The sequence below is a fragment of the Exophiala viscosa genome, assembly GCF_022695815.1.
Source record: "Exophiala viscosa unplaced genomic scaffold EDD37scaffold_1, whole genome shotgun sequence".
NCBI classification, from domain to species: Eukaryota; Fungi; Ascomycota; class Eurotiomycetes; order Chaetothyriales; family Herpotrichiellaceae; genus Exophiala; species Exophiala viscosa.
In genome coordinates this window covers 531702-557566 of record NW_026944353.1, presented here as the reverse complement: position 1 = coordinate 557566, position 25865 = coordinate 531702, and the positions used below count along the sequence as shown (strand labels likewise).

Here is a 25865-nt window from a genome sequence, read left to right as displayed (position 1 = left end):
ATACTTCGAGTGTCGCAGTGCAGCGAGACTTCAGGGGGTTCAGTTTGGGAAGAGTCAACGACGGTGAATGTCCAACGTTCGGTGAGAGCTCCGCTCGCTCAAGTCACCTTGCTGGACGTCTTCGGCAGACGATATAGTAGGTACGAGCACGATCGTTAGGTCCTTCGGCAGGTGTCCACATGGGATCAGCGAGAGGAGAAAGGAGAGATTGACACAGATAAGAGAGATACATTTCATGTCCACGATAGGAAATCAATTCCAGGCGTTTCATCTGCCGAGGTACAACCAAGCAGGTAGCGGAGGCCTCGATTCCACCAAGAACTACAATAACTGTCCTAGAAAACAAAGCGACTCGGTAGAATGGGTATTATGTCGTTGATAATTGTACTAAATAGCTAGAATAGATATTGAAACATTTTTTTGCAAACATGTACCCCAGCCCGTTATCCAGAGCGTCCTAGATTGCGAATAGATTGCTGTTCAGAAACGAAAGACTTGGCCGACAGCCTAACCAGATGATTTTTCGTCCATTTTGATGACTATTCTCAAGCCATAACTCCGGGTTCTCGACCAGGCACGGTATCCTTTTTCTCCTGATCCGATAGTGATGGTGAGCTGTTCACATCTTCCCCGACCTCAGCTTCGATGATAGGACCTGTGTAGTATCTCTTGCCACCGGCATACCAGAAGACAGCAGCGCAGAGCAGGATAAAAGCCAGGAAGATGATAGCGTAATTCATGTTGTCAGGCGTAACAGGTCGAATAGTTGGCATGAGGAAGATAATGCTCACGAACAGTGTCCAGATGCAGGCCCAAGCGTTGACGAAAGGTGATAATTTGCCCATGTGCCACGGTCCTGGTTTGAACTTGCCAAAGATCAGCTTGCACATGATGGGAATGACATATGACCAATCCAGCGCGATGGCACAGACGTTGAAAACACCTGCGATGGCGATATAGGAGCCGAGTGCGATCAGGTTGATGGCAATGCAGAAGAAGATACTGATCCAGACGGCGTACAGCGGTGTTCCGGTAAGCGGGTTGATCTTGGTCCACACCCGCGAGAGTGGAATCAACTTGTCCCGAGAGAAGGCGAATACGGTTCGTGCCAATGCCTGGGTCGCAGTCCAGCAGACGAACTGGAGAATCAGAAAAGCGGACACGGTGAAGAAGATACTGGCGCCCTTTCCAAGTGAGTTGTAAAAGATTTGCGCGACTGGCTGGTAGATAGGCGAGGCGAGGATTTCGGTAGGATCGCCCATGCAGAAGCACAGAACAATGTTGAAGAGCCATCCCAGGACGTAGGTGCAGAGCATGGCAGTGAAGATTGCCCAGGGTGCCTTGACCTCAGGTTCCGAAATTCTATCTCCAAGTTAGCAAAAGAACCTGCAATACAATAACTCAGGAACATACTCTTCTGTGATATGTGCCGTCGCATCATAATCGGTCATCGTCCAGGAGACAGACAAGAAACCGAACAAGAATGACCATCCGACTGGGCTCCATCCAGCATCTGCTTGAACATCTGTGAAGACATACTTGGCGTTGTGCTTGTTCTCGGTTTTGGCCAGCAGAGCAATCGCGCAGGAGATGAGGACGGCGAAGTGGAAGATGACGTATGTCTTGGTCATCTTCTCCATCCAGTACGTGGAGAGCGAATTGACCAACCCACAGAGGACAGTCAACGCAACCATGACTCCGACGGTCTGGTCGGTAGTGGGCAACCAGTTGAAATCGCGACTGATGGAAACCGCAGCCAGCAGAAGTTGGGCAGCGCCGTACTCGGAGGAAGCGACACCGGCAACTTGTCCCAGAAGGTTGATCCAACCAACGACCCAACTGATCGAGGGAACCCATTCTCTTGGTGCCAGTCGAGATACAGTGTAATACAGTCCACCACACGTTGGGTATGCAGAAACCAGTTCAGCCACGGAGCAAGCGATACACATGCAGCCAGCGCCAGAAATCAACCAACACCATACTGCTGAGGCGGAGCCACCAGCCTCAAGCGGGTAGACGAAGGTTGTCGCAGTCGTCGCGAAAAGGCCCGAGATGCTGACGGCGAAGGAAAAGGTCGAAAGATAACCGAATTCACGTTTGAACACCTGCGTTGCAAGATTAGCTTGGGCTTCAATGAACAACATGGGATGCTGTCACGTACAGGTTTGTATCCGAATTGTGCAGCCAAAGCCCTGTCAGCCTCGTTCAACTCATCCAGTTGTACGGTTCTTCGCCTTCCGCGTCCGTCCGTAATCTCAACGGTTCCTACACTACGCCTGCGCAGGTCGCCCTCATTGAGGGGGCCAGTGCCGGTAGCGGTATCTTTGACGGCGGCCATTGTGGTGCGACAAGGTAGTCGTGCTTAATTATTCGGGTCAAAGGCAGATATAAGGGATTTCACCTCCACTTGCGATAGCGAACGACCCGTTTGGCCGACGTACAGTAGAAGGACTGTTTTTCCTCTTGTTCGTAGATCGGCATGTGAAGCCTGTTGGTGATGGACGGGTGATGATGGTCGGTGACCAGTTCTCGCGTCGTTCGATTCGAGGTAAACGGAGAGAAGGGGGTAGGAAGGCGAAAGCAGGATAGCCTCGAGATGGTCGGGGTCTAGCAAATGTACTTGTAGGATTCTGCGATTGGGATGCTTCCTCGCCCTGCCGCCATGTTACGTCGACAGTTTGGATCTTCTCACCTTTGGTGTGGGGACCCATGACTGCACCGCTGGGGCCCTCAGGCTGGCAAGCCAAGCGGGCCAGAGGGGGCATATCATGGCGACCAGGGCCAAGGATTGGCTAGGTCGGCAGAAGAAAGATGTCAAAAATCCGAGGCCAAAGCGTGATGGACCAGTGATAGACAGACGATATCGAGTGGATGATGTGGGTGACAAGGGAGGCCGGCCGGCTATCTTAGGGCTTTAACCCCTCTATCGAATAGCGGCAAATGGACGTGAAATTGTCTTATCGACGCACCTAGGGCCGCCAGCCTTTTCTCAACGTGGCAAAGCGTCAGCGAGGGCCATTCGCTTGGTTGATGTATCCACGAGACCGCAAGATCCCCCAATCGTCTGACAGCGTTCGGGCGTAGAACGCAAAGAAGAAAAAGAGCCCACTTTGGAAAAGCTTCCATCAAGTTTTTCAGGCTTTAGACATGGATAAGCGTTGCAAACGAACGAACTGTTGATTAATGATTAATGAAATGAAAAATCAAAAGACAAGGATTAATTTTCCCTGGGTGGAGTTGGTTCTGGGGGGGATGACAGCGACACTCAGCGACCATGATTATCAAAGATAAAAGATAAGGATCGATCATGCAATACCTACTCGAATGCTCGTCCAACTCAGCCACCGACATATTCCTTCCCGTGAGTTAGCTGATGAAGCGAGATAACGATCTTGATTATGGGGTAGTATGCAACGTACAGGACCTGCATCCATTCACCCAAACAGGGCATCTTTTGCTGCCTCTAAATGCTCTGCCTCGTACATGCGTAAGCAGACGCAAGCTAATCGTCGCGATCAACCAGGAGGGTCAGACTAAAGTCGACACGCGACTCGGCCATGAGTCTTTATCTAGTTTAGCAACCTATCCCCATGCTTGAGAAGCTCGCTAGAACCAGAAGAGCACCTGAGTCTCCATCACGTCTTTGATGCTTTGCGGCTGAGTACTACTCATCATCTCTCAAGCGCCTCGAATCTCGCCATCATGTCTACCCCTCATCGCGTCGACTCCTAGGCTTGATTGTTTATATTTGGTTGTCATGCTTGATTTCCGAATAAGATGTGGAAGACGAGTATCTTGAATGCATTGGCACTATCTTCTACCTAGTAGGCATCTCGGCGAGGAATTGACAGCGCCAGAACCAAGAGAGACAATATGGCCGGATGTATTCGCCATTGCGGCTTGACCCCCTAGCTTTGTCGAAGAGATCTCATCTCGTCTCTGAATAACATCATTCCTTTGTTCACAACTGTTTCAGTACCAGTCTTGAGCATGATACCAAGACTCGGTAAGCTCTTCATAAGGTGATAGTGAGATGGCTGTTGGATGGACCACCTGATCCGCATGCCGTCAACCATGAAGGCCATCTCAAGCCGAATGGAGCTTACCAAGCTGCACCAGTACCAGTACCACTGTCATTGCCGGCACCCCAGGTATCAGTTGGAGCTGCGGCAGCGTCGTTTCCACCACCTGAGCCCCAAGCAACACCACCCGCAGTGTCACCACCCGCATCACCGCCGCCGTTGTTGGTAGCGTCACCACCCGAGCCCCATGCAGCACCACCATCTGGACCTCCGTCAGTAGTCACCATGCCTGGATCTTCTTCTTCTTCGTCGAAGTTGAGGACACCATCCTCAGGCTTGAATTGTTCCAAAAAGTCGGGAACTTCCTGGTTGGTTTCCATGAGAATCTTGGCGAGGAATGGGCCCATGCCTTCGTCCTTGTCGTTGTAGAAAGAAGTCGCAAGACCTTCGTTGCCGATACGAGCAGTACGACCTGGAATGCTGCTTAGCCACAATTTCGGTACGAATTGTCTTACTGCGCTCACCAATGCGATGAATGTAGTCAGTCTGACCGCCGTAATCAGCGAGCGGAAGGTCGAAGTTGATGACGTGCATAACATTGCTGTAGTCAAAGGGTCAGCCAATACTGATATTGTCGTTGAACCTTCACACTTACCGAATGTCGAGACCGCGACCAGAGACACCAGTGGCAACAAGAATGGGAGACTGTCCAGCCTTGAAAGAGCGACTGTTACTCATTAGCTTGGTATTTCGAATGATAGTGGAGGCCAACATACAGTGCATCCTCACGTTCACTCTGAGTTCGATCAGAATGAATTGAGGTGGACGGCAAACCCAAGTTGAAGAGGTAGTCATCAACGAAGTCGGCGGTCTTCTTGGATCTAACGAAGACAAGAGTGCGAGATGGAGGCATAGAGATGAGCAAGTCATACAGGGCCTTCATCTTCTTGTCCTGATCGGCCCACATGATCTAAATCTGGTAAGTGACAACATCACATGGCGTGTTTTATCAGAAGCCAACTTACATGCTGCTTGACATTGATGTGGGTAGAACCAGTACGACCAATGCTCACGTGAACATGATCGGTAGCAAGGAACTTGGCAGCCAACTTCTGAAGGCGCTTGGGGAAAGTAGCCGAGAACAGGAGGTAGCGATGATCACCGTCGGTGTTGGCGTCTGCAAAATGTTAGTAGTTGTTTGGCTGTGCGACATGAAACGACGAAGGCAACATACCTCCACCACCCATGATCTTTGCCATCTCCTCTTCCCAGTCGTCATGAAGCATCTCATCAGCCTCGTCGATGATGGTGTATCTGTATATCTCTTAGCTGGAATCATTCGACCAGATGAGTCACTTACCGAACTCGCGACAAGGAGAGCACGTCAGGACGACTCATGAAGTCAAGCAAGCGACCTGGAGTGGCGACGAGAAGGTCACAACCACGAGCCAGCTGACTGATCTGATCACGAATGGGTGCACCACCGTATGCGACACATGGACGCATCATCGAACGATAGCATAGACGACGTGCTTCGTCGAAGATCTGGCAGCACAGCTCACGGGTTGGCGCAACGACCAGGATCAATGGCTCTGCGCGAACACGATCACGAGTAGCATCGAATCCAACGGAGAGGTTGGGCCGAGGTGCAGCGAGTTTCTTGACCTTGCCCATAAGCTTGGAGATGCAAGGGACCAAGAACGCCGCAGTCTTGCCAGATCCTGATCATAAGTCAGTATTACTCGGCAATGCTCGTCAACCATCGACAACATACCGGTCTGCGCAACGCCGATCATGTCGTGACCGGTGATGACTGCCGGAATGGCATACGCTTGAATGGGAGTAGCGAATTCGTATCCGCAGAGAGCAATATTGTCGAGCATAACCGGGTGCAGGCCAGCGTCCTTGAACTGTGTTTTGGTCAGTGTGGAATCTGTGATCGTGATGCTCGGTGCTTACATTGCCAATCGGGTCAACACGAGTCTTGGACTCGACGATGACCTCAATGCGGGTAAGACTACACAACGTCAGTGTGCTGAACAAAAAGTCCCTCAACAGGCAACTGACTTTGCAAACTTCTCACCAGCACGATTGATGTGATCACCCTGGAAGAGTTCTTTCTCAAGTGCATCATTGCGTGGACCGACATCGCCGTACTCTTCCTGCCACTCATACTTGGCGGCATCGTGAGCCCAAGTGCTGGTCTGGTGAACGCTCACAACTTGCTCTTCCTCATCAACTTCGGGCACGTCATTGGTAGTATAGATGTTGACGGTGGGAGCAGTCGCGTCATACTTGTACGACTGTGGTTCGACCCATCCAAGATCTCGAGCACGCTTCGAACTCTCTTCATCACGCTTGGGGGCCTGGGCACCAGTACCGTTGGTTGCGTCGGTGATGGCGGCGGCCATGTCAGCGGTATCGAAAGGAGCCTCAGCCATGTTTCCTGATAGAACAGAGTCAGTCAAGGCAAATGTGGTAACGTGGGAGGAATTTAGAATAGGATGTTGTGGCGCGGTCAACGAATGAGTAATGTTTTGAAGATCATTGTTGTGTGCGGCAGATCAAATTCACCGACTTTTCAGATGAGTAAACCGTGAGGATTGGTGAGGACTTGGGGGCAAGATGCAAGAGAAGCTTCTGTCGATACTATTGATCTGAGGACAGGTTTGCGGGTGGGAGGAAGGTGTGCTTGGGATGGATCATGCACAGAGAATCACAAATTGCGTACCTGGAGCCGCAGCTGGAGGGAAAGAGTCCTGAGCAGGGACGGACCAAGACATAGCTGTCGTTCAATAAGCAGGATAGCAAGACTGAACAAGGACAAGGTAGAGGTGTTGTTGTTGAAGATAAAAGAAGGAAGAAAGTCTTGTGGGAAGGGAGGGGAGAAAGTATTTGAGGGAGAGAAGGTCACGGAAAATCCGGTCCTGCGGCCACGTTTGGACCAACGCAAGATGAAGCAACAGTGAGAGATCTTCCAGGAGACTTTCAAGTAGAATATGCTCGTCGCTAGGGTAGAAGGTGTGAAAGTGGTGGAACAAAGAAAATGAGGCGAGACGACCACAAGTATTGTGTTTCCGTCGGCTCAATCTCCCTTGTTGTTGACGATGACCATGATCAAGACAGAACAAGACCTCACTCCCAAGTCTCCTCAGCGTGCATTGCCTTCGATGCCAAGTAAGTCCTTCCTCGGCGCGCGAGAATGCCGAATTAGCTGCTCGTTAAGCGGTCAACGTCGAGGTTGAGGCACTGTACAAACAAGACCTTTCCTGGCCACCTTACTCACACAATATGTCTACCAGGAACGCATTCGTCAATCGGTGGCTGAACAATTTGCAGTCTGTCCTACTCAACACCTCGGTCAAGTCCAGACAAAATCATTCCAGCTGTTGATGTCCCTAACATATCCAATCTTGAATCCAGGAACACGAGTATCTGACAGCACAACGCCCGGCCCTCCAGACCTCTTGATTGTCCGCAACCTGCCCGAGGACTCGATGGGATTCTCGAACACACGAGACTGTCAGCCGTGCGGACACAAGGCCATTGCTTCCCCTTCGAGAGAAGGACCACAACCGAATTGGACACTGGGAAAGAGAAGAGCCCAGCTCGTGACCAGATATGCCGCCAGACGCCGACTGCCTGCTTGTAAGCGGAAGAGATGCACCAGCGCTATGCCCTGTTCTTCCTCCAACGGAGCGTGGCAAGAGCAGCAACGACACAGGGCACCTCTTGTTTGGGTATAAAGTGGAATGCACTCACTTCATGCTGTGTCCGAACCATACCACAGCCTTATCGATTGCGACGGATGCGATGACACAATATGCAGGCTGACAGGGGCGAAGACCATATTTACTTTGGACTGGCACTGTTCTTTCACAAGAAAGCCCGACACCACTCTTGACGGCCTTACACACGCTAGCAAACTCCGACCTGGCGACCCGTTCGCTTTTCCGATACTGATGAGCAGGGCAACATATAAACGGGCATGCGATGGTCGATCTGGGCGATATCTCATCATCTCCATCGTGGTCCAGAGCTCCGATTGTATGACCAGATCCAGGAAGCATCGTGGCCACGTACAACATCTATCTTCCCATGCCTTCAATGCCCAACCCAGAGAGTCGCCAGGCTAGCGAAACAGTCTCGAAAGCTCAGCACATTCTTCTAAACAAGTAGCGCGAAAGGACTTGTATTTGGCAGGACATGAGCTGAGTGGGCGAAGTTGAATCGTAGTCCATGCGGAGTCCATCGAACTTCATCCGTATTCAGAGACAACCAATCAGAGCATAGTCGCTATCATATTCACACGTGACTTTTAAATCGCAGCTTCCTGTCAGTGGCCCACGAAAAATATCTCTTGGCGTCGAAATTGACGGGCTTCGCATCCCACTTCTAGCGGACGACAATTCACAAAAGACTGCGACTTCGTACCGCTTCGTCAATTCCCATCGACTCGACTCCATACCGCAATCATGACGACTACACAGGGAGCTATCTCCAAGCGACGCAAGTTCGTCGCCGACGGTGTCTTCTACGCCGAATTGAACGAGTTCTTCCAGCGCGAGTTGGCCGAGGAAGGTTACTCTGGTGTCGAAGTCCGAGTTACTCCTACCGTCACCGATATCAGTATGGCACACAATGCGAAGGAGCTACGAGAAAAAATCTGACATGTCGTACAGTCATCCGCGCCACACACACCCAAGAAGTCCTGGGCGAGCAGGGCCGACGGATTCGAGAACTCACCTCCCTCATCCAGAAGCGATTCAAGTTCCCCGAGAACAGTGTCTCTCTCTATGCCGCCAAGGTCCAGAACCGTGGTCTCTCCGCCGTCGCTCAATGCGAGTCCCTCCGTTACAAGCTGCTGAACGGTTTGGCCGTGCGAAGAGCATGCTACGGTGTTCTGCGATTCATCATGGAGAGCGGCGCCAAGGGTTGTGAGGTGGTTGTCTCTGGCAAACTGCGAGCTGCCCGAGCAAAGAGCATGAAGTTCACTGTAAGATCACACTTTTCGAGATTCGCAAACAGGACTGGTATATTGACAATTGCTCGCAGGACGGCTTCATGATCCACTCCGGTCAACCGGTCAACGACTTCATCGACACTGCTACCCGTCACGTCCTCCTCAGACAAGGTGTTTTGGGTATCAAGGTCAAGATCATGCGCGGCAGCGACCCAGAAGGCAAGGCCGGCCCTCAGAAATCCCTCCCCGATACCGTTACCATCATCGACCCTAAGGAAGAGCAACCTGTCGTGCAACCCATGTCTCAGGACTATGGTGCCAAGGCCATGGCTGCTCAGCAAGCCGCTCAGGACGCCAGAGTCTCTCAAGAGAACGGCGGCGAGGGTGGCGAGGAGACATATGCTGAGGAATAAAGCGTGGGATATGTGGGCGTTTAGTGATTCACTTAGCATATCATACCTGTTTTCGCGGAAACGAAAAGAGCGAATGAGGCATTTTCAGGGCCTGGCATTCGGGAGAAGCGTCATGATGAAGATTACTCCATGGCATGAATGAAAAGAATGCATCAGACTGATCTTGAATTTCGTCACACTCTGGTCTGTCTATTTGGCCGCCATCATTTTGTCTGCATGCAGTTTCCTCAACATTTCTCACAGGAAGACCTCCACATTGAATTCCACCGCGCTCACAGGATACTTGAGCTCAAACTTTTCCAGCACGGTAGGATGCAGGATACCAAAGCTGCCGATCATGAGTTCCTGGCCCAAGATCCTGGCATGGATACTGGCACCATGGCCAGCGAAGTATGTTGGGTCATCAAGCTCCTGGATCCAATATTGCATCCCCTTCGCATGCCCGTTCTTGATTTCCAACCCCTCCTCGTGCGTAACGAACGCCGTCTGCAACATCGCCATGACACGATCTAATAGACCATGAACGACCTCGAAACCGGATGTTTTGCCGTACCACGCCGCAGCAAAGTGTCGCTCATTGCGGCTCTTGCGCTCAAGCGACTCATCTTTGAAAGCGACATCGCTGACCTCGAAGATTTTGATCGGTATCGAATGGTGCTTGTTCTCACGGATGGTCTTCAACAGACCGGGCAGCAACGTCGTCCGTACAACCTGGTATTCAGCGGTCTTCGGGTTTGCGAGTTTGACCGCTGTCTTCCCGTCGTCTTTGCGGTTCAGCCAGCCGAAGTTCTCGTCATGCGAGCACAGAATTAACGGTAACACTTCAGCCCAGCCGGCCATCGCTGCTTCAAGGCGTAAAATATCAGAAAGCTTGTTGATTGCCAGTGGGGCTGCGATAGTAGCGGAGACTTTAGGAAAGGCGCGCGGTAAATTGTTGAATCCATACGCGATGCCCACGTCTTCCATGATGTCAGCCTGGTGCAACACGTCTGCACGCGTGATCGGAACATCAACATCAATCAAGTTGGGATCAGATTTCGATGGCCTCGCGGTATAGCTCATTCGTGTCAGGAGGTTGCAGATGTCTTCCGCGGAGAGGGAGAGACCGCAGCAAGAATTGATATAATCTACCTCAGCCTGTGTGGAACGAGGTGTCAGGTCAGGGGCCTGTCTCGATTCGCCGTTGTGCTCTGAGATGATTTGAATGGGCTCGACCGTGAATTCTTCTGAGGTATATTGGGAAAACATTGCCACCATAATGTTGACAACTATCTCTAGCTTGGTTTTGTCGGTCGCCGTCACCTCGATAAAGACGTTCTTTGTGTCGAGCGAGATTTTGCTGAGATTGCTGTTGATGATCGGCGGTAATGAACATACTCTGCGTTTCGAATCTAGGATGAAAGGGTACACGGGCGAGTCCCGGATGATGTGTAGGTATCGGCCCAAATGCTTGTCCTTTTCGTAGAAGGCCATCAATTCCTCCCCGTTCATTTCCTTTGACTGGTTCAGCGGGATGAATTTCTTGTCCTTGGGAGGTAGTGCTTCGTATGTGAATGGGCCTTCAATGAGGTCGTAATCATGCGTACCGATGGAAACAAGAGTCCGCTGCCTAGCAAGGTTCTGGTGGAGTTTGTCTTGCAAGTCGATGAAAGATTCGTATCTGGCCTGGTCGAACTTGATGTTCCGTAAGATGGCTCCAGACACGTAGGGCCGTACAGTCGCAGTTTCCTTCGTGACTGTGATGGACTGTATTTCACCCTTCGGTGGCGCTTTCAAGACATACTTGGGAGCTGGTATTCTGCGGTTGAAGATGTTGAGCATAAGTTGAATGCCCTCGTAACATAGCATGTCGTATCGATTAGCTGGGATCTCGATCTTCAATTGTGGTGGTTCTTGTTTGCCATCGACAATCGGTCTCTCTGTGAGAGAAGTATCCTCATCCAGTTCAATCCCGAAGTCGAAGCAAAGCTCGTCGAACTCATCTGTCGTGTATTCTCTGCCCAATGCCTTGAACAATGCAGCCTTGTCCACGGTAATGGTAGGCATTTTGAAATATTTTCACGAATAGATTGCAGGTGCACTGCTGCCCACAGTTCCACAGGTCGCTTCCTGAGAGCAAAGTACCAGGCCGACCTCGCCTGGACAAGTAGACCAATTGTATTCTTCTAGGCGCTGCTATATAATTTCGTCTTCCATCAAAAACGATGCTTCAAAAGAGAATCGTCTTCAAGCTTGGCATGGGAAACAGCTGCGCCACAGCTGCCACATTCAACAGACGTCAAGCCACACCTTGTTGCTTCGCAGCCCAAGTCACTTTATGACGGAGCTCAAATCGACGTGTGATTATTCCACCTTGCATGAAAACACCACGATACCAAGTCTCTATACTATTGAACAGGATCATCACTGAGCAAGACCCCCGACTTACGAGACCTGGTTCTGAACCGCGACGCTCTTTCCAGTAAACGCATCATTGTACGTGGTACCCGCCAACCCTAACTCTCTCTGCCTTGTCGTCAGTCAATCGCGCGCGCCCGAAAGCAAACGGCTACTCCTGTCTCTGCACCTGCCACCTCCAAAAATTGAACAAAACTAATGCACATGACAGTCAGATATGCATTGGAAGTTGAATTGAGCCTTGAGGAACCGCGATACATCCACAACCGATCTAAAAGACAGTCACCCTTAATCTCGCCGGCAACCCGTTGCCCCCAACGAATACCATCTGCCCTCCTGAGGAGTGTAAACAGTCAAAAAGACATCTATCAGTGAAGTCGAGTCAGTATGGAGGGTCAAGACAATGGCGATGAGCTCTATCCCATCGCCGTTCTCATCGATGAGCTGAAGGTACGGCGGAGCCACGGATGAAGAATATGTTGTGCACTTGACTGACCGTTCAAAAGCACGATGATGTCCTCCTTCGCCTCAATGCCATTCACAGACTCTCCACCATCGCCCTCGCACTAGGTCCTGAACGTACAAGAGACGAACTCATACCATTTTTGGACGGTAAGGCTCCTTGGCCTTTGAGAAGCCGAAAGAATCACTAACAACCGACGCCAGATTCCGTTGAGGATGAAGATGAGGTCTTGACAGCCCTCGCTGAAGAGCTTGGGAACTTCATTGAGTACGTGGGAGGACCAGAATATGGTCACGTGCTCCTTGCACCGTTAGAGAATCTCGCAGCTATCGAGGAGCCGCTTGTGCGGGACAAGGTACGGAGAACTGGACTGAGACAGGATACACATACATCTAACAAGTCCAGGCTGTCGAATCGCTGAACAAAATCTGCGAACAATTGTCAGAACGACAAGTTGAAGACTACTTCATTCCTCTCACAATCCGACTCTCCAAAGCCGATTGGTTTACATCCAAGATATCAGCCACGGGTCTGTACGTTACACCCTACAGGAAAGCAAGTCAAGCTTCACAAGAAGGTCTCCGCACGCAGTTTGGCCACCTCGTTCACGATGAGACGCCTATGGTACGAAGACAAGCTGCAAACAACCTTGCCAAATTTGTCAAGGAAGTACCTGTATCAGTTGTCATCGAAGAGATGATACCGCTGTTCCAGCACTTGGCTAGCGATGACCAAGACAGCGTTCGACTCCTTACAGTAGAGGTTCTCATCTCCATTGCAGAGGTCATTCCAAAAGAACAGCAACCCAGCCACGGTGTGCTATTGACGGCTTTGCGAAGTCTGTTCGAGGACAAGAGTTGGAGAGTTCGATACATGGTTGCGGAGCGGTTCGAAAAAATTGCCAAAGCCGTCAATGAGGAGGTCGTTACTCGAGACTTGGTACCTGCGTTTGTCAAGCTGTTGAAGGACAGCGAGGCGGAGGTGAGGACAGCGATTGCCAGCCAAATCCCTGGCTTCTGCAACCTTCTGGATCGCGAGACACTGCTCAACGAAATTATGACGAGCATTGAAGATCTGGTGTCAGACCCTTCCCAGCACGTCCGAGCAGCTCTAGGAACGCAGCTCAGCGGATTGGCCCCCATTCTGGGCAAAGAGGAGACCATCTCGCACCTCCTCCCCATGTTTCTCCAGATGCTCAAGGATGAATTCCCTGATGTCCGCCTACACATCATCTCCAAGCTCGAACTTGTTAACAACGTTATTGGCATTGACCTCCTTTCGCAGTCTCTTCTACCCGCCATTGTTCAATTGGCCGAAGACAAGCAGTGGCGGGTACGTCTCGCTATCATCGAGTACATCCCGTTGCTTGCCAAGCAGTTGGGCATGAAGTTCTTCGACGAGCAATTGGCCTCACTGTGTATGGGCTGGCTTGGTGATACGGTCTTTTCTATCAGAGAAGCTGCAACACAGAACCTGAAGAAACTTACCGAGGTGTTTGGAGTTGAATGGGCGAAACGATCCATCATTCCCAAGGTCATTGCTATGAGTGAGCAAGAGAACTATCTCTACAGGATGACCACCTGCTTTGCTATTACGGTGAGTCCACAATCCTGTTGCGTCCTAACCAGAACTGACACATCATCTAGACGCTTGCTCCAGCCGTCTCGCTCGAAATCATCCAAGACAGCGTTCTACCCATGATGAACAGACTTGTCTCCGACCCTATCCCAAATATCCGCTTCAACGTGGCGAAATCTTTCGCCGTTCTGATCGACGTTGTCCGCCGCCTCCCAGCACAAGGCACGCTCAAAGACCTCGAGGAATCCGGCTCCACTCAGTCGCAACCGACTCCGAAAGCCGAGGAATTGATCAGCAGCGAAATCATGCCGAATCTCGAGAAGCTGCAATCGGATGATGACGTGGATGTCAGGTATTTCGCCACGATTGCCGCCGGCGGAACCTGGAATGCGGGCGAGAGGATGGATATGGGACAGTAGTGCTTTCACCCTCGCCGCGTGCTTCCGCACACCGTCCGGCACCGACGTCAAAAGAGAGTGACGTTTGGGAGGCCGCTAGAAGACCTCTTCTGAAACCAACTAAAAAGGGCAGGCTAGGCTTTAACTGGTGAATGTTTTGAGTGATACCACAACGGTCAATGGTCAAGGTGTAGAGATTAGGAGTCCGAGTTCTGTGTGTATGTGCATCAACCACGGGGGAAACTAAGGGGGTAGGTAGTATCCATCCGCAAGCTTGGGTCTTTTGGGGAAAACGATACTGCATGCATGCGCATTACTACTCGTCTTGACACCTTGACGGAGACATACTAGATATGGTAGACTACAATCCAAGAGTCCAGACACTGGTCGCGCGTTCGGTCCCTAGGATCGTTTTCGCTTGACAAGATTGATGGACGCTCTTTCTCGCGGATATATTTACAGCTATGTGCATTTTGGTACAAAGGGCAAGACAAAACAAGGTACTCAACCGCAAGACGCCGGCTGAGTCGTATCGACTATATGCAACCTCTCATAGACTAAAACCAATATTGTACCTGTCATCGTCGATCAGGCGACCATACCTAATAAAGCACGTCAGCTGATTGTTGTAGAGGGTAACAAACAGGGTGTAGACTTACTCAAGCAACAACCTGAAATACCAGACCTCCAAGTCCTCGTTCCTGAGCACCTTCTGAGCCCATTCACGACTCTGACTTGCGATCCTCTTGCCCTCGACCTTCCCACTCTCTTCTTGATCGAAATAGCGCACAGCCTCGGCGTACTCGTCCCCTTGCAACCCAAGCGGGACATAGTGCGCCCATGGTCGCAGCCACTCGTCATGCCACTCACGGAAGACGGCGAGCTTGTACACAAGACTATTACTGAGGAGCCAGGCGTAGTATCGACCCGAAAAAGCGTTGCCGTCAATGTCCAAGAGGTACCGCGAGGCGAGCGCGTCGAACATATTCACTGGCTCCACAGTGCCGAAGTACTCGCGTTGGGCGTCGCAGTCGCCGGGGTCGCATTGGCCGATGTACGTGAACTTGACGTCGAAGTATTGTGAGACTTCTTGTGCGGAGATCTCTTTCTCGCGCCACACATCTTCTGTGGAGGATGAGTTGTCGAGTTCGAGGACCTTGGCTTTGTTTAGTGGCTGAATCTTGGTCAAGAATCGTTGACGATGCTGCCGTCTCCAGCCACCGTCGCGTGAGAAGCCTCCTGTGGTGCTGCCACGCCAGTACATCGTGGGCGCTTTTTCTTCCCAGGGCATGTCCCGCTCTTTTTCGTACTTGACACGGCCCATGTAATACCACGGCGATGGATAGAGGATGTCCTGGAAACTGGAAATCTTCGACTGCGAAAATATCGGAAACAATTCGTGAGTAACGTCGAAAGCGTTGGGTCGGTCGAAGAAGCCGAACGAACGCTCCATGCTGGGAGAATTGCAGATGTCGGAGTAGGCGGTGGTGTTGCGGATGAGATCTAGAGGAAAACCCGAATATGCTGACGTATTGTCCGGACATGAATCGTTCAGGCACGTCCGAGCTGCGCTGTCGGGTGGACAGGACAGTCTGGACTCACTCCATGTAGGCTGATGCGCGAAGCGATTGAAGCGGGTCGTCTTGTATTCCTTGATCCGTATACCCTCTCCTAGATCCCCAGCCCTCGGTGACCATGCATTCTTGAGGCTCTGCGCGGTATATGCCCTAGGCATGTTTTCGTCTGTGGCGACCTTGACATGGTGAAGCAGATCATCATGCTGCATGACTACTCGAGGTTCATCGTGGATGTTGAACATCAAGTCCATGTCTGGAAGATATTTGATGAACTCTTTGAGCATGATAGGTGTTGCCTCTCTTTGCCACGCGTACATGTCTCCGCCTCCTTCGATCGTTGTAACTTGTCCGTTTCGGATCATGACCGCGATCATGGCATTGTCAAAGCCAATGGCCTCTCTCGTCCTTTCTCGAATGACTGCGGGCTCCAGCGCCCAGAAGGGCAGAAGCTGGTGATATATCGTGTCATATTCATCAATCAATTCAACCCCTCTCTTTTTCGCGAAGTTGTACCACTTGTCGAAATGAGGCGGAGGAGGTATCTTATACCGCCTGCGATACTCGGCTACGGCATCGCTAAGGGATCGTGACTGGCGCGCACGCACAGTCTGGAAGTTACCCTCCGCTTCTGAGATCAGCTCGTGAATAGGGTGTAGAAGCGATGCCGCCGGGAGGAGTGGTTGGTTCTCTTCGTGTGCATGGTGGCCGTGGAAGAGGGAGGTCGGCTCTTCGAGGTTGAGGACTTTGGGACGTCGTAGCAGGATCGTAGTGAATGCGATAGTCGCAATGAGACAGATTAGGGCCAAAGATCTCCTAGATCTTATCATGCCATGCACATGGCTCTTGCTGGGGATGCGTAGATTCATGCATGGATCGATGGTCTTGCAGCCAGTCTCAGGATCATAGTGGTCTGGACTGCTAGCGGGATGCGTGGACAATTGCGGCCGCTACGCACAATGAGTTTGAGTCTTCAAGAGAACGAGATGTTTTGTACGGACGCAGTGTCCATACAACTGTTGGAAGTTGCGGACCACAAAGCCTGGGGAAAGGCTGGGAAACTTAGCCGAGAGGGTGTTCTTCACCCCCTATCTGTCTGTCACCATACGCCTACAGTATCTCTCTGATCTCATGACACCTCTATCCTCCTCAAACACATTCAGTGCAGCAAAAATGTCTATTAGCTATATGTCTCCCTTTTGATGTGCTCTTGGAAAGATGATGCATGCTCGTCATTACATGGATGGCGGGCTACTTCGCCCCGCGAGTTCATATCTTCGTCTGGTTCTCAGAAGCAAACAGATTGACAAGCGGATCGTAAGTATCATTTCCAAATGCATCACCTCCATAATTCAAATAGCCATTCACATATGGTTGTGTGGGAAATCTCGCCAGGATCGAGCTTGTATTACCAAACACCCAAACTGTCTGCATGCCTGGCAGGAGATGTCAACATCCACAATTTCGAGGTCAAGGAAAGAGTGCTCACCCATTATCATATGCTGCAATATATGGCAGTGCATCATCCATGCGCCAACATCGTCCTCGGTGATCCTTATACGCCACGCCCGCCATCCTGCGGTGGTCTCTGGTACGCCAGAAGTCGCGTAGCGGTAAAGCATGGTCGTATCGCGCCTTGCTGGGGTATAGTTCCCGAAACGTACCTCATTGGCAGTGGCATTGTACGTCCCGTTCCTGCAAAGCACTAAGTGAGCAGACTGGCGCCTCCATTTGGGAAAGGCATCACTTACCCAGAGCCTAAGTCGAAATAATGCTTTCCATGAGCGTGCATTGGATGGAAATCCCAGCCTCCCGTCGGACCGTTGTTACTCAGCCAGACAATGTCGAGAACCTCACCAGGCAATGCGGGAAAAGCATTGCTGTACGGATCCCAGCCTCCATTCTCAATGGCGGCTGTGTAATTTGGTGTTTGGCCCGTAAGGTACACTTGTACCAGATATGGCAAGCTGTTGTTGGATTGTCGCACTTCCGTTTGCCAGATGAGATCGTCTTCTCTGCAAGTTGGGAATCATGTCAGCAACATGCCGGGGATAGGCAGGCCTTCAAGAGGACGACTCACTCCCATTGCAATGTGCCATTGATTGTACCGTTCTTATATGAACCCACCTTCATAACCTGCTGCATGGTGATGTAGACTGTCCTCGTGACATCAGAAAGCTTTGGAAACGCTTCGAGTGGTTTGAGCGCTTCGAGCGAGTATTCCGCCCAGCTGTTTACGTCTTGCGGAAGAGTAACCGGAGAGTTCGACGGTAAGTCGGAGGGAAGGCTAGAGCCACTGGTGTTATAGTGCAATAAAGCATAACCAGTGACATTTGTGGGCCGATCGCGACTCTCATAACGAATCCAAAAGCTCGTCTTATTGAGCGCCTCAAGTTCCGCCTGGGTCTTCGCCTTGAAAAGAACACTAAAACGTTGTCCACTGCCGAGCTGAAGGTGGTCAGTACTCCATGGCTTCGTATACTCGCCGTCTGCTTCGATGATTGTCAGGTTTTCATGATCTTCAATGCCGAGTGTGACGAGCGAGAGTGCGGTGGCACTAATAAAACGTAGTCTGGAGGTTGATCCTGGGGCCACGTTGATGACATATGGTGTGCAAGAAGCATCGGAGGCATTCGTGAAGGAAGAGTTACCGCTCAAGCCATTGATCTGTATCGAATATGGTTCGCCTGACCATTTGAACGGATTGGCGACCAGGCCTTGCTCTATCACGGTGTCATTCTTGGCACTGCAGAGCGTCAAAAGCTGGTCAGGTATCCGTGCAGCCAAATCATCAGCCAAATGAAAGCTACTTACAAATAATCCTGGATCAACAAGCTGGTATCCTGACTGTAGTTGTATGGCACGGATTCCAAGTCTTCGACAATAATCACCCCTTGAGCGGTATTTGCCTGGAATCCCACGTGAGAATGGTAAAAGTATGATCCAGCGTCGCCTATCTCGGGCGTGATTGCGTAGTCAAAGTACTCGTTGGATGCGATAGGCCATTGTGAGACTTCCGGTGTACCATCGGAGAACGGAGAGGTTCGTTGACTCAAGCCATGCCAATGCTGACGCCAACGTCAGCTTCCATCACATGCAGCCAGAGGCGGTCTTCTGTCACGTACCACAGTGAGATTCTGATCCTGTATTCTGTTCCAGACTCTGACCCATGTCGTGTAGTTCTCCTTCATGTACAGTGGCGGTCCAGGTGTGGTGCCATTGAATATGACAGAATACCGCGTTTGGCAATTGATAGTAATGTTCTGTGCTGTAGCAACGAGCTCATAGTCCGGACGATATCCGCCACAGGGGACAACAGAAATTGCTTGCTGCGCCAGGAACAAGATCTGAAGCAAGATCGGTACCAGCATGTTGACGACAAGCGGCATGCAAGATCGCATGAATCAAGTCGAGCATGAGACAAAAGACCAACGGACGCCTTATGAGGGCCCCGGACAAGGGAGGCCTGGTCTTTAAGACCATAGCTGTTGCCATGCTCTGATGCCGTCATCCTTGGTAGGTCCTCAATGACTGTGCCATCAATAGCCTGTCAACCTCAAAGGTAAGGCTGAGGTCCTCCCGTACATGCGGATTTGAGTGGTGCTACAGGCGGGGCTCGTATGCTAGGGCGAGGACCTGGTACCTTTGATGGTCAGGCCCCCCGAAAATAAATGCAAATCCACGAAAAACACGGATGCGAACCTTAACTTCTCTCCTTCAGCATGACGGTAGGGACGCCCATCACCATGTAGAAGCAAATAAGCTTTGAAAATGTTCCAAGGATAGAGTATTTCCAATAAGTGCCAACTGGAACTGGGGGCCAATGCAGCTAGGCGGCCATCTTCGCCTATGTTGTAGACTATTAGTAAACTGTCTGTGCACATCCAATACGCGAGCGTTGCATTGTGCCTCAAGCGGAATATCGAAAATGGCGTCTCCACAAACGGCAAAAGCCCACGGGCGGAGCCGCACTGACCTCTAGTAAGTCCAGAAGCCATCACGATCAATCTTGCGAGCCTTGCGAGCCTGCAGGGGTGTTCTGAAACCTGCCCGCCTAAAGTCTACCATGGGCACGATAGGCAGCTGGCGTACCTACCGGAGATAAGTTGTTGTCATGCCTGCAGGCATTCTTTCGATAGTCCTTCTTGAAACATACTATACAGTATGTGAAGCTGATGGGATTGATGCGAGGTAACTTTCAGGTCTCGACTCTCACATTCGCCAGATGGCCAACTTCCATCGGTACCGATTCACCAGGTGATGGAATCGATATAACGGCTCATATCACAAACCTGTCGACTGGGTCTCCGGACATGATACGGGGTCAATAAAGTGCTGATCTTGGCACGTTCGATACATTCTCGCTACAGCAGGAGGTGTATGGCAGGACCATGGAGGCAAGCCTTCGCATCATGGCTGTGATACCGTACATGGAGCTGCTTGTGTCGTTTGATATACGCGCATAAGGCTGCGTCATGTTGTCGGCCTCATCTCCAACAAACAGGACAGCTCGTCAATCTTCTCGCCTACGGCACACCGTCTCAAGCAGGACTGCGGCCATACTCGTTTACCAGGTTTTCCGAGTACCCAAGTTGAGACGACGTGGCCACTACTCGGGTGGACAGTAATATACTCACTACTGTTCTGCACCATGGGCCGAGAGATGAGCACCGTGGTTGCAATGTCCTCCGCTGCTTTTCCCCGGGGAAAAAACAGTGCTTGCAGCGCCGAGCATCGCCCAACAGTGCCACCACGGGTCCGGCACCAATACCTGCCCACATCGACGCTGGTCACTCACAAGGCGAGTTCTTGCCCCGAACACCCCACGAGCCGAGAACGTGGCACCTCAAGAAGCCACTAACCACGGAGATCGAAGAAACTGCTCTCGCTTGTTTTGCCCCTCGATGCTGATACTGTGGAGAACAGTGGTCGTGGTTGGGCGGAGAACAAGACAAAGAAACCAAATGGCTAATCAGGAAGCGAGTTCAGGTACCTTACAGGGACTGCGTTGGCTGAGATACTTGTCGATCATCTTGCCCGGACGTCGATATCGGCACTCGTAGCTGCTTGAAAATGAGTGGGAAACAGTATCTTCTCCCCACGGGGAAGTGGTCCCGAGGACTTACTGCCTCGCTAGCTATCGTCGTACGTAAACTACGGAAAAATTGAAGAAATCTTCCCTGTCTAGGGCTAAAACGTTCGGATGAAGACATGCAGATTCGACCAGCTTGCGCGTCGCGCCGACAGCCGGGGACTTCGGTGCCCGCTTCAACCTGCCTGGACTTTTGTCATCCCCTCCGCAATACTAGGCATATCTCGATCCGAGATGCGGGGTGACGCAAAGCATCTTCATTCCTAAATTTTCACACCAGACACAAGGTCACTCTGGTGCCTCAACTATCACTTGATCGAATGCAGCAAGAGACTCATAGTACTGCGCTTCAAATACTGGAGCCTATCGTGGAGCCGACACGAACGAGCCGAGCTATACGGCCTTGTTCGTGATCAGAAATTTTATGGCGACCTGTAAGGAACGAGCAGTCCTACGGACCACCATGTAGTGCTCATTATGAGCAGCACGCGGGACCTCATGTAGAAACCTGGGGTATAAAATGGTGGCCTTTGCCGTCTAACACGTTACAGGAAGCATCGTCCTGATATCAACAGGCTCTCTCTTCTTACAGTTTGTAAGTCACCATGCACATTCCGAGCTCATCCAGTATGATGCGCCTATCTCTAGGCCTCGCGGTGGCCGTGTTCGCCATGGGTGGAGCATCTAGATATCTGCCAACTGCCCCTGCTCTGGTCGAACGAGGTGCATCGACCGGTGAATGCACTCGGGACTCCATGACGGCCCTCGTCACCGAGATCCTGGATTCCATGGTGGCGCACAACCCTTACACCCTACCCATGGCGACGTCCTACGTGGCGACGGAGAACTCGCATGCAGCAGCGGTCGGCATGATGACTTCATGGCGCACCATCACCAAGGCAGGCCCACCCAGCCTGCTGGCAATCGATACGACCAATTGCACAGCGTACTTTGCCCTGGACATTAGCGAAGGCAACGACGCGGTGCAAAACGTCCTTCGAGGCCGCATCGCCGTGGTCGACCAGATGATCACCGAGATGGAATTGTTCATCAACCGCAACCGCGGCGACCACGGCTTCTCGTTCTCGGCCGAGGAACTCCCCACGAACTACGCAGCACTGATGTCGCCGCCAGCTAATCGGACAAACCCAAGCCGAGAGACACTATGGGAACTCAGCCAGGCCCTGTTCGCAGTAAGCTCCTCCTTCGAGGTCGATGTCGCCGACGACTGCCAATTCACGGAACTGGGCTGGAGAGTCATCGATCCTGGTCCGGATGGAAACGGTTCGACCACTCCACTCGGTTGCAACTGGCCCTCTTCACATCCTACTGACGAGAACGCACGAGTGGCCTTGGTTATCGATGAGGAGTTGGGCTTCGTCCTGACCAGCGGCATTGTTCCAGGCAAGGTCTACGGCTACGGTAACGTTTCGGCCTTCATTCCGAACACCATGACCGATGCACAGGAAGCGCAGCAGGTGTGGTGGACCGCGAAGGAAGCCGAGGGAACTATGCCGCTGCTCTATCCCACTGGTTCCACCGGTGACACCCTCGAAGTGCTCCAGTATTACAATGGCGAGCTCCAGGCCATGCAGATCAATGTCTACCTGAGTGGCCCGAACATGACATCGGTCTGGTTGTAGATGATGTTGATGCGATGTGACAGGTTGTTGACCCGCAGGGGATGTGGTATTGTATATAGTGGCTAGTCATTCCCTCAAACTTAATAAGTTGGTGCTCGACACCGAGCTTCTTAGTATCCCAGGGCTTTCCACGTAGCACCAGACACCTTCCTAGCCACGTCACTAACGAAGCCAGCCCATCCTTTCGCTTGGGTGATCAGGTTCGTCACTCCGATAATCCTTCGAACAAATAGATCCGACTGTGCAAAGTCATCGGCATGGACATCCCACACAGCTTGATCCTTAGTCTGCAGCTCGAGACCCATGGCTCTCGCATCCTCCGCAGACGTCTTGGACCCTATAGCCAGAGCGCGTCCGATGATGCCCTGATCAGCGACAAGGCGAGTCGTTGCCTCAACGACATCGGGAACCGTAGCCATGCCACCGCCGGCTAGCACTACAGCTCCCATTGGACCCAATATTGGGGTGTCGACGAAGTCTGCAGGATATATCAGCACATCATTCATACCTGTAAGGCAGCGCATGTACTTACATGGGTTAATCATATTGATCCTGATACCATGCTTGATAGGTGTTGTCACTCTGAGAGCCCGGAAAAGCCCTACAACGCCATGCTTCGCAGCCGCATATATCGGTTGCGACGGCAGACTCGCGAGACCTGCAATCGAGGACACCAGTATCAAATGCCGATCCCGCGTTGCAGTGTCTTTACCAATCTGACATCTCTCACTGCCAGGATTCCTGCTGAGGTAAGAAAGGGCAAGATTCGTCGTGTACATGACCCCGTTGAGATTGGTGTCCAGCGTCCTCATTGGCGGCGCAGCTGGACTGTCCATCGTCGAATAGTCGGGCGGCTCCTCGAAGCCCGCATTTTCTGGTGCAATGGCAACGCCAGCATTGGCCATCACACAATCGATGCCACCATGGGGACTGAGGCTAGCTGCTTGCTTGAAGAAAGAAGCTTGACTTGGCCAGTCCGTGACGTCGAGATGAATGAAATGGTGGTTGGGATTGTTCGTTGAAGCTCGCATTCGAGCCACGAGTTCGGTTCCGGCTTTGTCATTGATATCGCCAATAATGATGTTGGCTCCATGGCTGGCCCATTCTTCGAAGCAGGCCTTTCCAAAGCCGCTGGCGCCGCCGGTGATTACAATAGCCTTCCCCTTTAGATTGCTTCTGTTGATGGGCTTCGAACAGTCAACTGAATCTGAGTGTATCACAGTCGAGTCAAACGGGATAATCCCTGGCGCCGGATCATTCATAGTCACGCTCCGATGCAAGGACCTCCAGTGGAGAATCGTACAGGATGATGTTCTAGGGTTACATCGTAGGTGGTATCGACAGCAGGAAGCTTGGTGCCCATGTTTGAAAGGGAGACATCAGAAGAAGCATGGTGAGAATCCTTTGGCGATAGATTAGCCGAGGCATCTTGCAGCTGGCGACAAGGAACGATCTGGACGGCCCATCAATCAAGGTTAGGGGTCAACAGGTTTCATCGTCTTGAGTGAACGACGGCACGCATTGGTCAGTTAATCAGGTACTTTTGCTTGTATCTGGAGAACGAAACCGCTTGTGATTGAAATAGGATCGTTGTACGCCGACCAAACACGTAAATTTTGATTTCGGCCCCCAATTCGGATGGTTTCCGTTGACACGTCGGGCGAAGCTTCGATATCTTGATCATCTGGCACACCACTGCAATCAATATTCTTGAGTAACGCAACAAGTTTGAAACTCGGACCCTTCTCATCGCACCTCCTCGGTCTTTTCACGTTGTCGTTGTCGACGAACATAACCATGGTTGACCTATTATCGGCGCCTTGGGGAAGGTCCTCACCTCTGAGCCACCAGAGTTCATGTCTATCATCAACCATGGTTTGTCCATCGTTGGCGCCTGCGCGATGGTCCTCACCACTGATTCACCGGAGTCTTACACGAGCCAGGTCCTCAGGACCTGGCGATAGGCAGATATATATATGTTCACTCACCATGGATCATTTCATATCAAACAATAATTCACTTCCACCTCTCCAGACCAGCAATCATGGTTGACGACAAACACCACCTGTCTCAAGAGCTCGCGGTCTTCGAGAATTCTCCCCGAGACCAAGAACAAGCGGTGCAGGAGATACAGCATGAGAACTCCGGGAGCATAGAAGTCCTACAGCCTGTCGCGGAAATACAGCTGCGACACCCAGCAAGGCCCTTGGTGACCATCGTACCGCGGGAGAACGCTCTTCTCAGCTCCCAAACAGCAGCTCGTCTCCAGCCTCACTTACCACCATACGAATGGTCGTTCTGGACAGATGCTTCCCTCCCGAGTCATAAGGTGGCTTATGCGGTTAAGCTTGCAGGCTGCGGCTTCTGCGTTGTACACCGTCGTCTCGACAATAGCAAACCCAGTGATCGAGATTTTGCTACCACATGGTGGCAAAGCTGCTTTGTGGCACGCAATGTGCATAGAATCGGAGATGGTGAAATGCTTGCCGTGGCGCAAGCTTTGGCAATGGCCGTCGACCAGTGCAAGCGCATCTCCGTGACTGTTGTCAACAGTGCCACGAATGAAATGCCGGGATTGATGGACGGAAGAGAGCGCCAGGCAGCTAATGATTCATGGCCGATGCCAAAGGTAGTGAATATATTCACAGATGATCGGAAGGTCTTGGACTCCATCGATACGTGCTGGCTTTCTGGCAGAGAGCCAGGCCCCCGGTCACCGATGAGGCATGCCAATGCCATGATTAGGGCGCTTAGCGATTTTGGTGTCAGAGTGCATCTTCAGTTGGTTCCGGGTCATTCCACCGACGTCCATAATCGCTGGGCTCATGAAGGAGCTCGAAATGCGCTGCATCCGCAATATCACGTGCAGAAAGTATGCACGACAGAAAGAAAACCGCGGCCGCACCGGAGGCCACACAAGGATGAAACTTTGCAACGAGCCTTCAAGACCACAGTTGAGGAAGGAATGTGAGCCTACAGGACAATAGCGTGAGAATTACAAGAATTGGTACACCTCCAAATTCATTGAGGAAGAAATCGAATTATACACTCTCGGCTTGATTTGGTGATGGGAAGTTCTGGTGGATTTAGCTTAGGAACACATTCCTCATGTTGGGAAATGTCATTGCAGCTACATTATCTCCACAGACAGTATGGAGTACATCCAAGACACAACCACACACCACCAATACCAACCAGTCAGCAACGCAGGCACCCAATTGATTGACTGAAAACCACCCTCTTGCAACACATGTCATACTTCGAATGGCCCAGAGGAAGCTGAACGGATCGAGGAGACCTAGAGACGATGGAAAATAAGGGG

General features: G+C 51.5%; 11 protein-coding genes across 11 annotated transcripts; 5 read left to right on the top strand and 6 right to left on the bottom strand.

Moving 5' to 3' along the window:
* Positions 1–346: 346 nt before the first annotated feature.
* On the bottom strand, positions 347–2692 carry EDD37DRAFT_11706 (amino acid permease-domain-containing protein). The gene is made up of 3 exons (XM_062809295.1): positions 2162–2692; positions 1414–2105; positions 347–1362 (listed from the first exon to the last, which is right to left on the bottom strand). The coding sequence occupies exons 1-3, from the start codon at positions 2336–2338 to the stop codon at positions 546–548; spliced, it is 1686 nt and encodes a 561-aa protein (XP_062674436.1). The 5' UTR covers positions 2339–2692; the 3' UTR covers positions 347–545.
* A 1311-nt stretch (positions 2693–4003) lies between these two features.
* Positions 4004–6886, bottom strand: EDD37DRAFT_11687 (DEAD/DEAH box RNA helicase). Its single transcript, XM_062809293.1, has 11 exons — positions 6754–6886; positions 6090–6468; positions 5982–6039; positions 5797–5932; positions 5383–5743; positions 5257–5336; positions 5048–5199; positions 4799–4992; positions 4678–4749; positions 4547–4623; positions 4004–4494 (listed from the first exon to the last, which is right to left on the bottom strand). The coding sequence occupies exons 1-11, from the start codon at positions 6803–6805 to the stop codon at positions 4103–4105; spliced, it is 1953 nt and encodes a 650-aa protein (XP_062674435.1). The 5' UTR covers positions 6806–6886; the 3' UTR covers positions 4004–4102.
* A 182-nt stretch (positions 6887–7068) lies between these two features.
* On the top strand, positions 7069–7768 carry EDD37DRAFT_603471 (uncharacterized protein; the record flags this gene model as incomplete). The annotated part of the gene is made up of 2 exons (XM_062814650.1): positions 7069–7199; positions 7285–7768. 2 exons carry the CDS (start codon positions 7069–7071, stop codon positions 7766–7768), a joined length of 615 nt encoding a protein of 204 aa, XP_062674434.1.
* A 479-nt stretch (positions 7769–8247) lies between these two features.
* Positions 8248–9677, top strand: EDD37DRAFT_11624 (40S ribosomal protein S3). Its single transcript, XM_062809286.1, has 3 exons — positions 8248–8651; positions 8705–9018; positions 9078–9677. Exons 1-3 carry the CDS (start codon positions 8498–8500, stop codon positions 9396–9398), a joined length of 789 nt encoding a protein of 262 aa, XP_062674433.1. The 5' UTR covers positions 8248–8497; the 3' UTR covers positions 9399–9677.
* On the bottom strand, positions 9537–11593 carry EDD37DRAFT_11608 (beta subunit of phenylalanyl-tRNA synthetase). Its single transcript, XM_062809285.1, has one exon. It carries the CDS (start codon positions 11442–11444, stop codon positions 9636–9638), a length of 1809 nt encoding a protein of 602 aa, XP_062674432.1. The 5' UTR covers positions 11445–11593; the 3' UTR covers positions 9537–9635.
* Positions 11594–12182: 589 nt separating this feature from the next.
* On the top strand, positions 12183–14714 carry EDD37DRAFT_670426 (protein phosphatase 2 regulatory subunit A; the record flags this gene model as incomplete). The annotated part of the gene is made up of 5 exons (XM_062819364.1): positions 12183–12224; positions 12302–12407; positions 12462–12613; positions 12664–13854; positions 13905–14714. The coding sequence occupies 5 exons, from the start codon at positions 12183–12185 to the stop codon at positions 14253–14255; spliced, it is 1842 nt and encodes a 613-aa protein (XP_062674431.1). The 3' UTR covers positions 14256–14714.
* On the bottom strand, positions 14662–16806 carry EDD37DRAFT_11544 (glycosyl transferase family 90-domain-containing protein). Its single transcript, XM_062809271.1, has 2 exons — positions 14894–16806; positions 14662–14836 (listed from the first exon to the last, which is right to left on the bottom strand). Exons 1-2 carry the CDS (start codon positions 16675–16677, stop codon positions 14785–14787), a joined length of 1836 nt encoding a protein of 611 aa, XP_062674430.1. The 5' UTR covers positions 16678–16806; the 3' UTR covers positions 14662–14784.
* A 134-nt stretch (positions 16807–16940) lies between these two features.
* On the bottom strand, positions 16941–19627 carry EDD37DRAFT_614657 (L-ascorbate oxidase). Its single transcript, XM_062815549.1, has 7 exons — positions 19511–19627; positions 18934–19451; positions 18623–18876; positions 17889–18554; positions 17560–17823; positions 17298–17503; positions 16941–17244 (listed from the first exon to the last, which is right to left on the bottom strand). Exons 2-7 carry the CDS (start codon positions 19207–19209, stop codon positions 17078–17080), a joined length of 1833 nt encoding a protein of 610 aa, XP_062674429.1. The 5' UTR covers positions 19210–19451; positions 19511–19627; the 3' UTR covers positions 16941–17077.
* Positions 19628–21238: 1611 nt separating this feature from the next.
* On the top strand, positions 21239–22598 carry EDD37DRAFT_11453 (uncharacterized protein). The gene is made up of 2 exons (XM_062809258.1): positions 21239–21334; positions 21386–22598. Exon 2 carries the CDS (start codon positions 21506–21508, stop codon positions 22541–22543), a length of 1038 nt encoding a protein of 345 aa, XP_062674428.1. The 5' UTR covers positions 21239–21334; positions 21386–21505; the 3' UTR covers positions 22544–22598.
* On the bottom strand, positions 22599–24196 carry EDD37DRAFT_11461 (15-hydroxyprostaglandin dehydrogenase). The gene is made up of 2 exons (XM_062809261.1): positions 23076–24196; positions 22599–23021 (listed from the first exon to the last, which is right to left on the bottom strand). Exons 1-2 carry the CDS (start codon positions 23803–23805, stop codon positions 22654–22656), a joined length of 1098 nt encoding a protein of 365 aa, XP_062674427.1. The 5' UTR covers positions 23806–24196; the 3' UTR covers positions 22599–22653.
* EDD37DRAFT_11480 (uncharacterized protein) lies at positions 24103–25572 on the top strand. The gene is made up of 2 exons (XM_062809265.1): positions 24103–24418; positions 24472–25572. Exons 1-2 carry the CDS (start codon positions 24400–24402, stop codon positions 25512–25514), a joined length of 1062 nt encoding a protein of 353 aa, XP_062674426.1. The 5' UTR covers positions 24103–24399; the 3' UTR covers positions 25515–25572.
* The last annotated feature ends 293 nt before the right edge of the window (positions 25573–25865 follow it).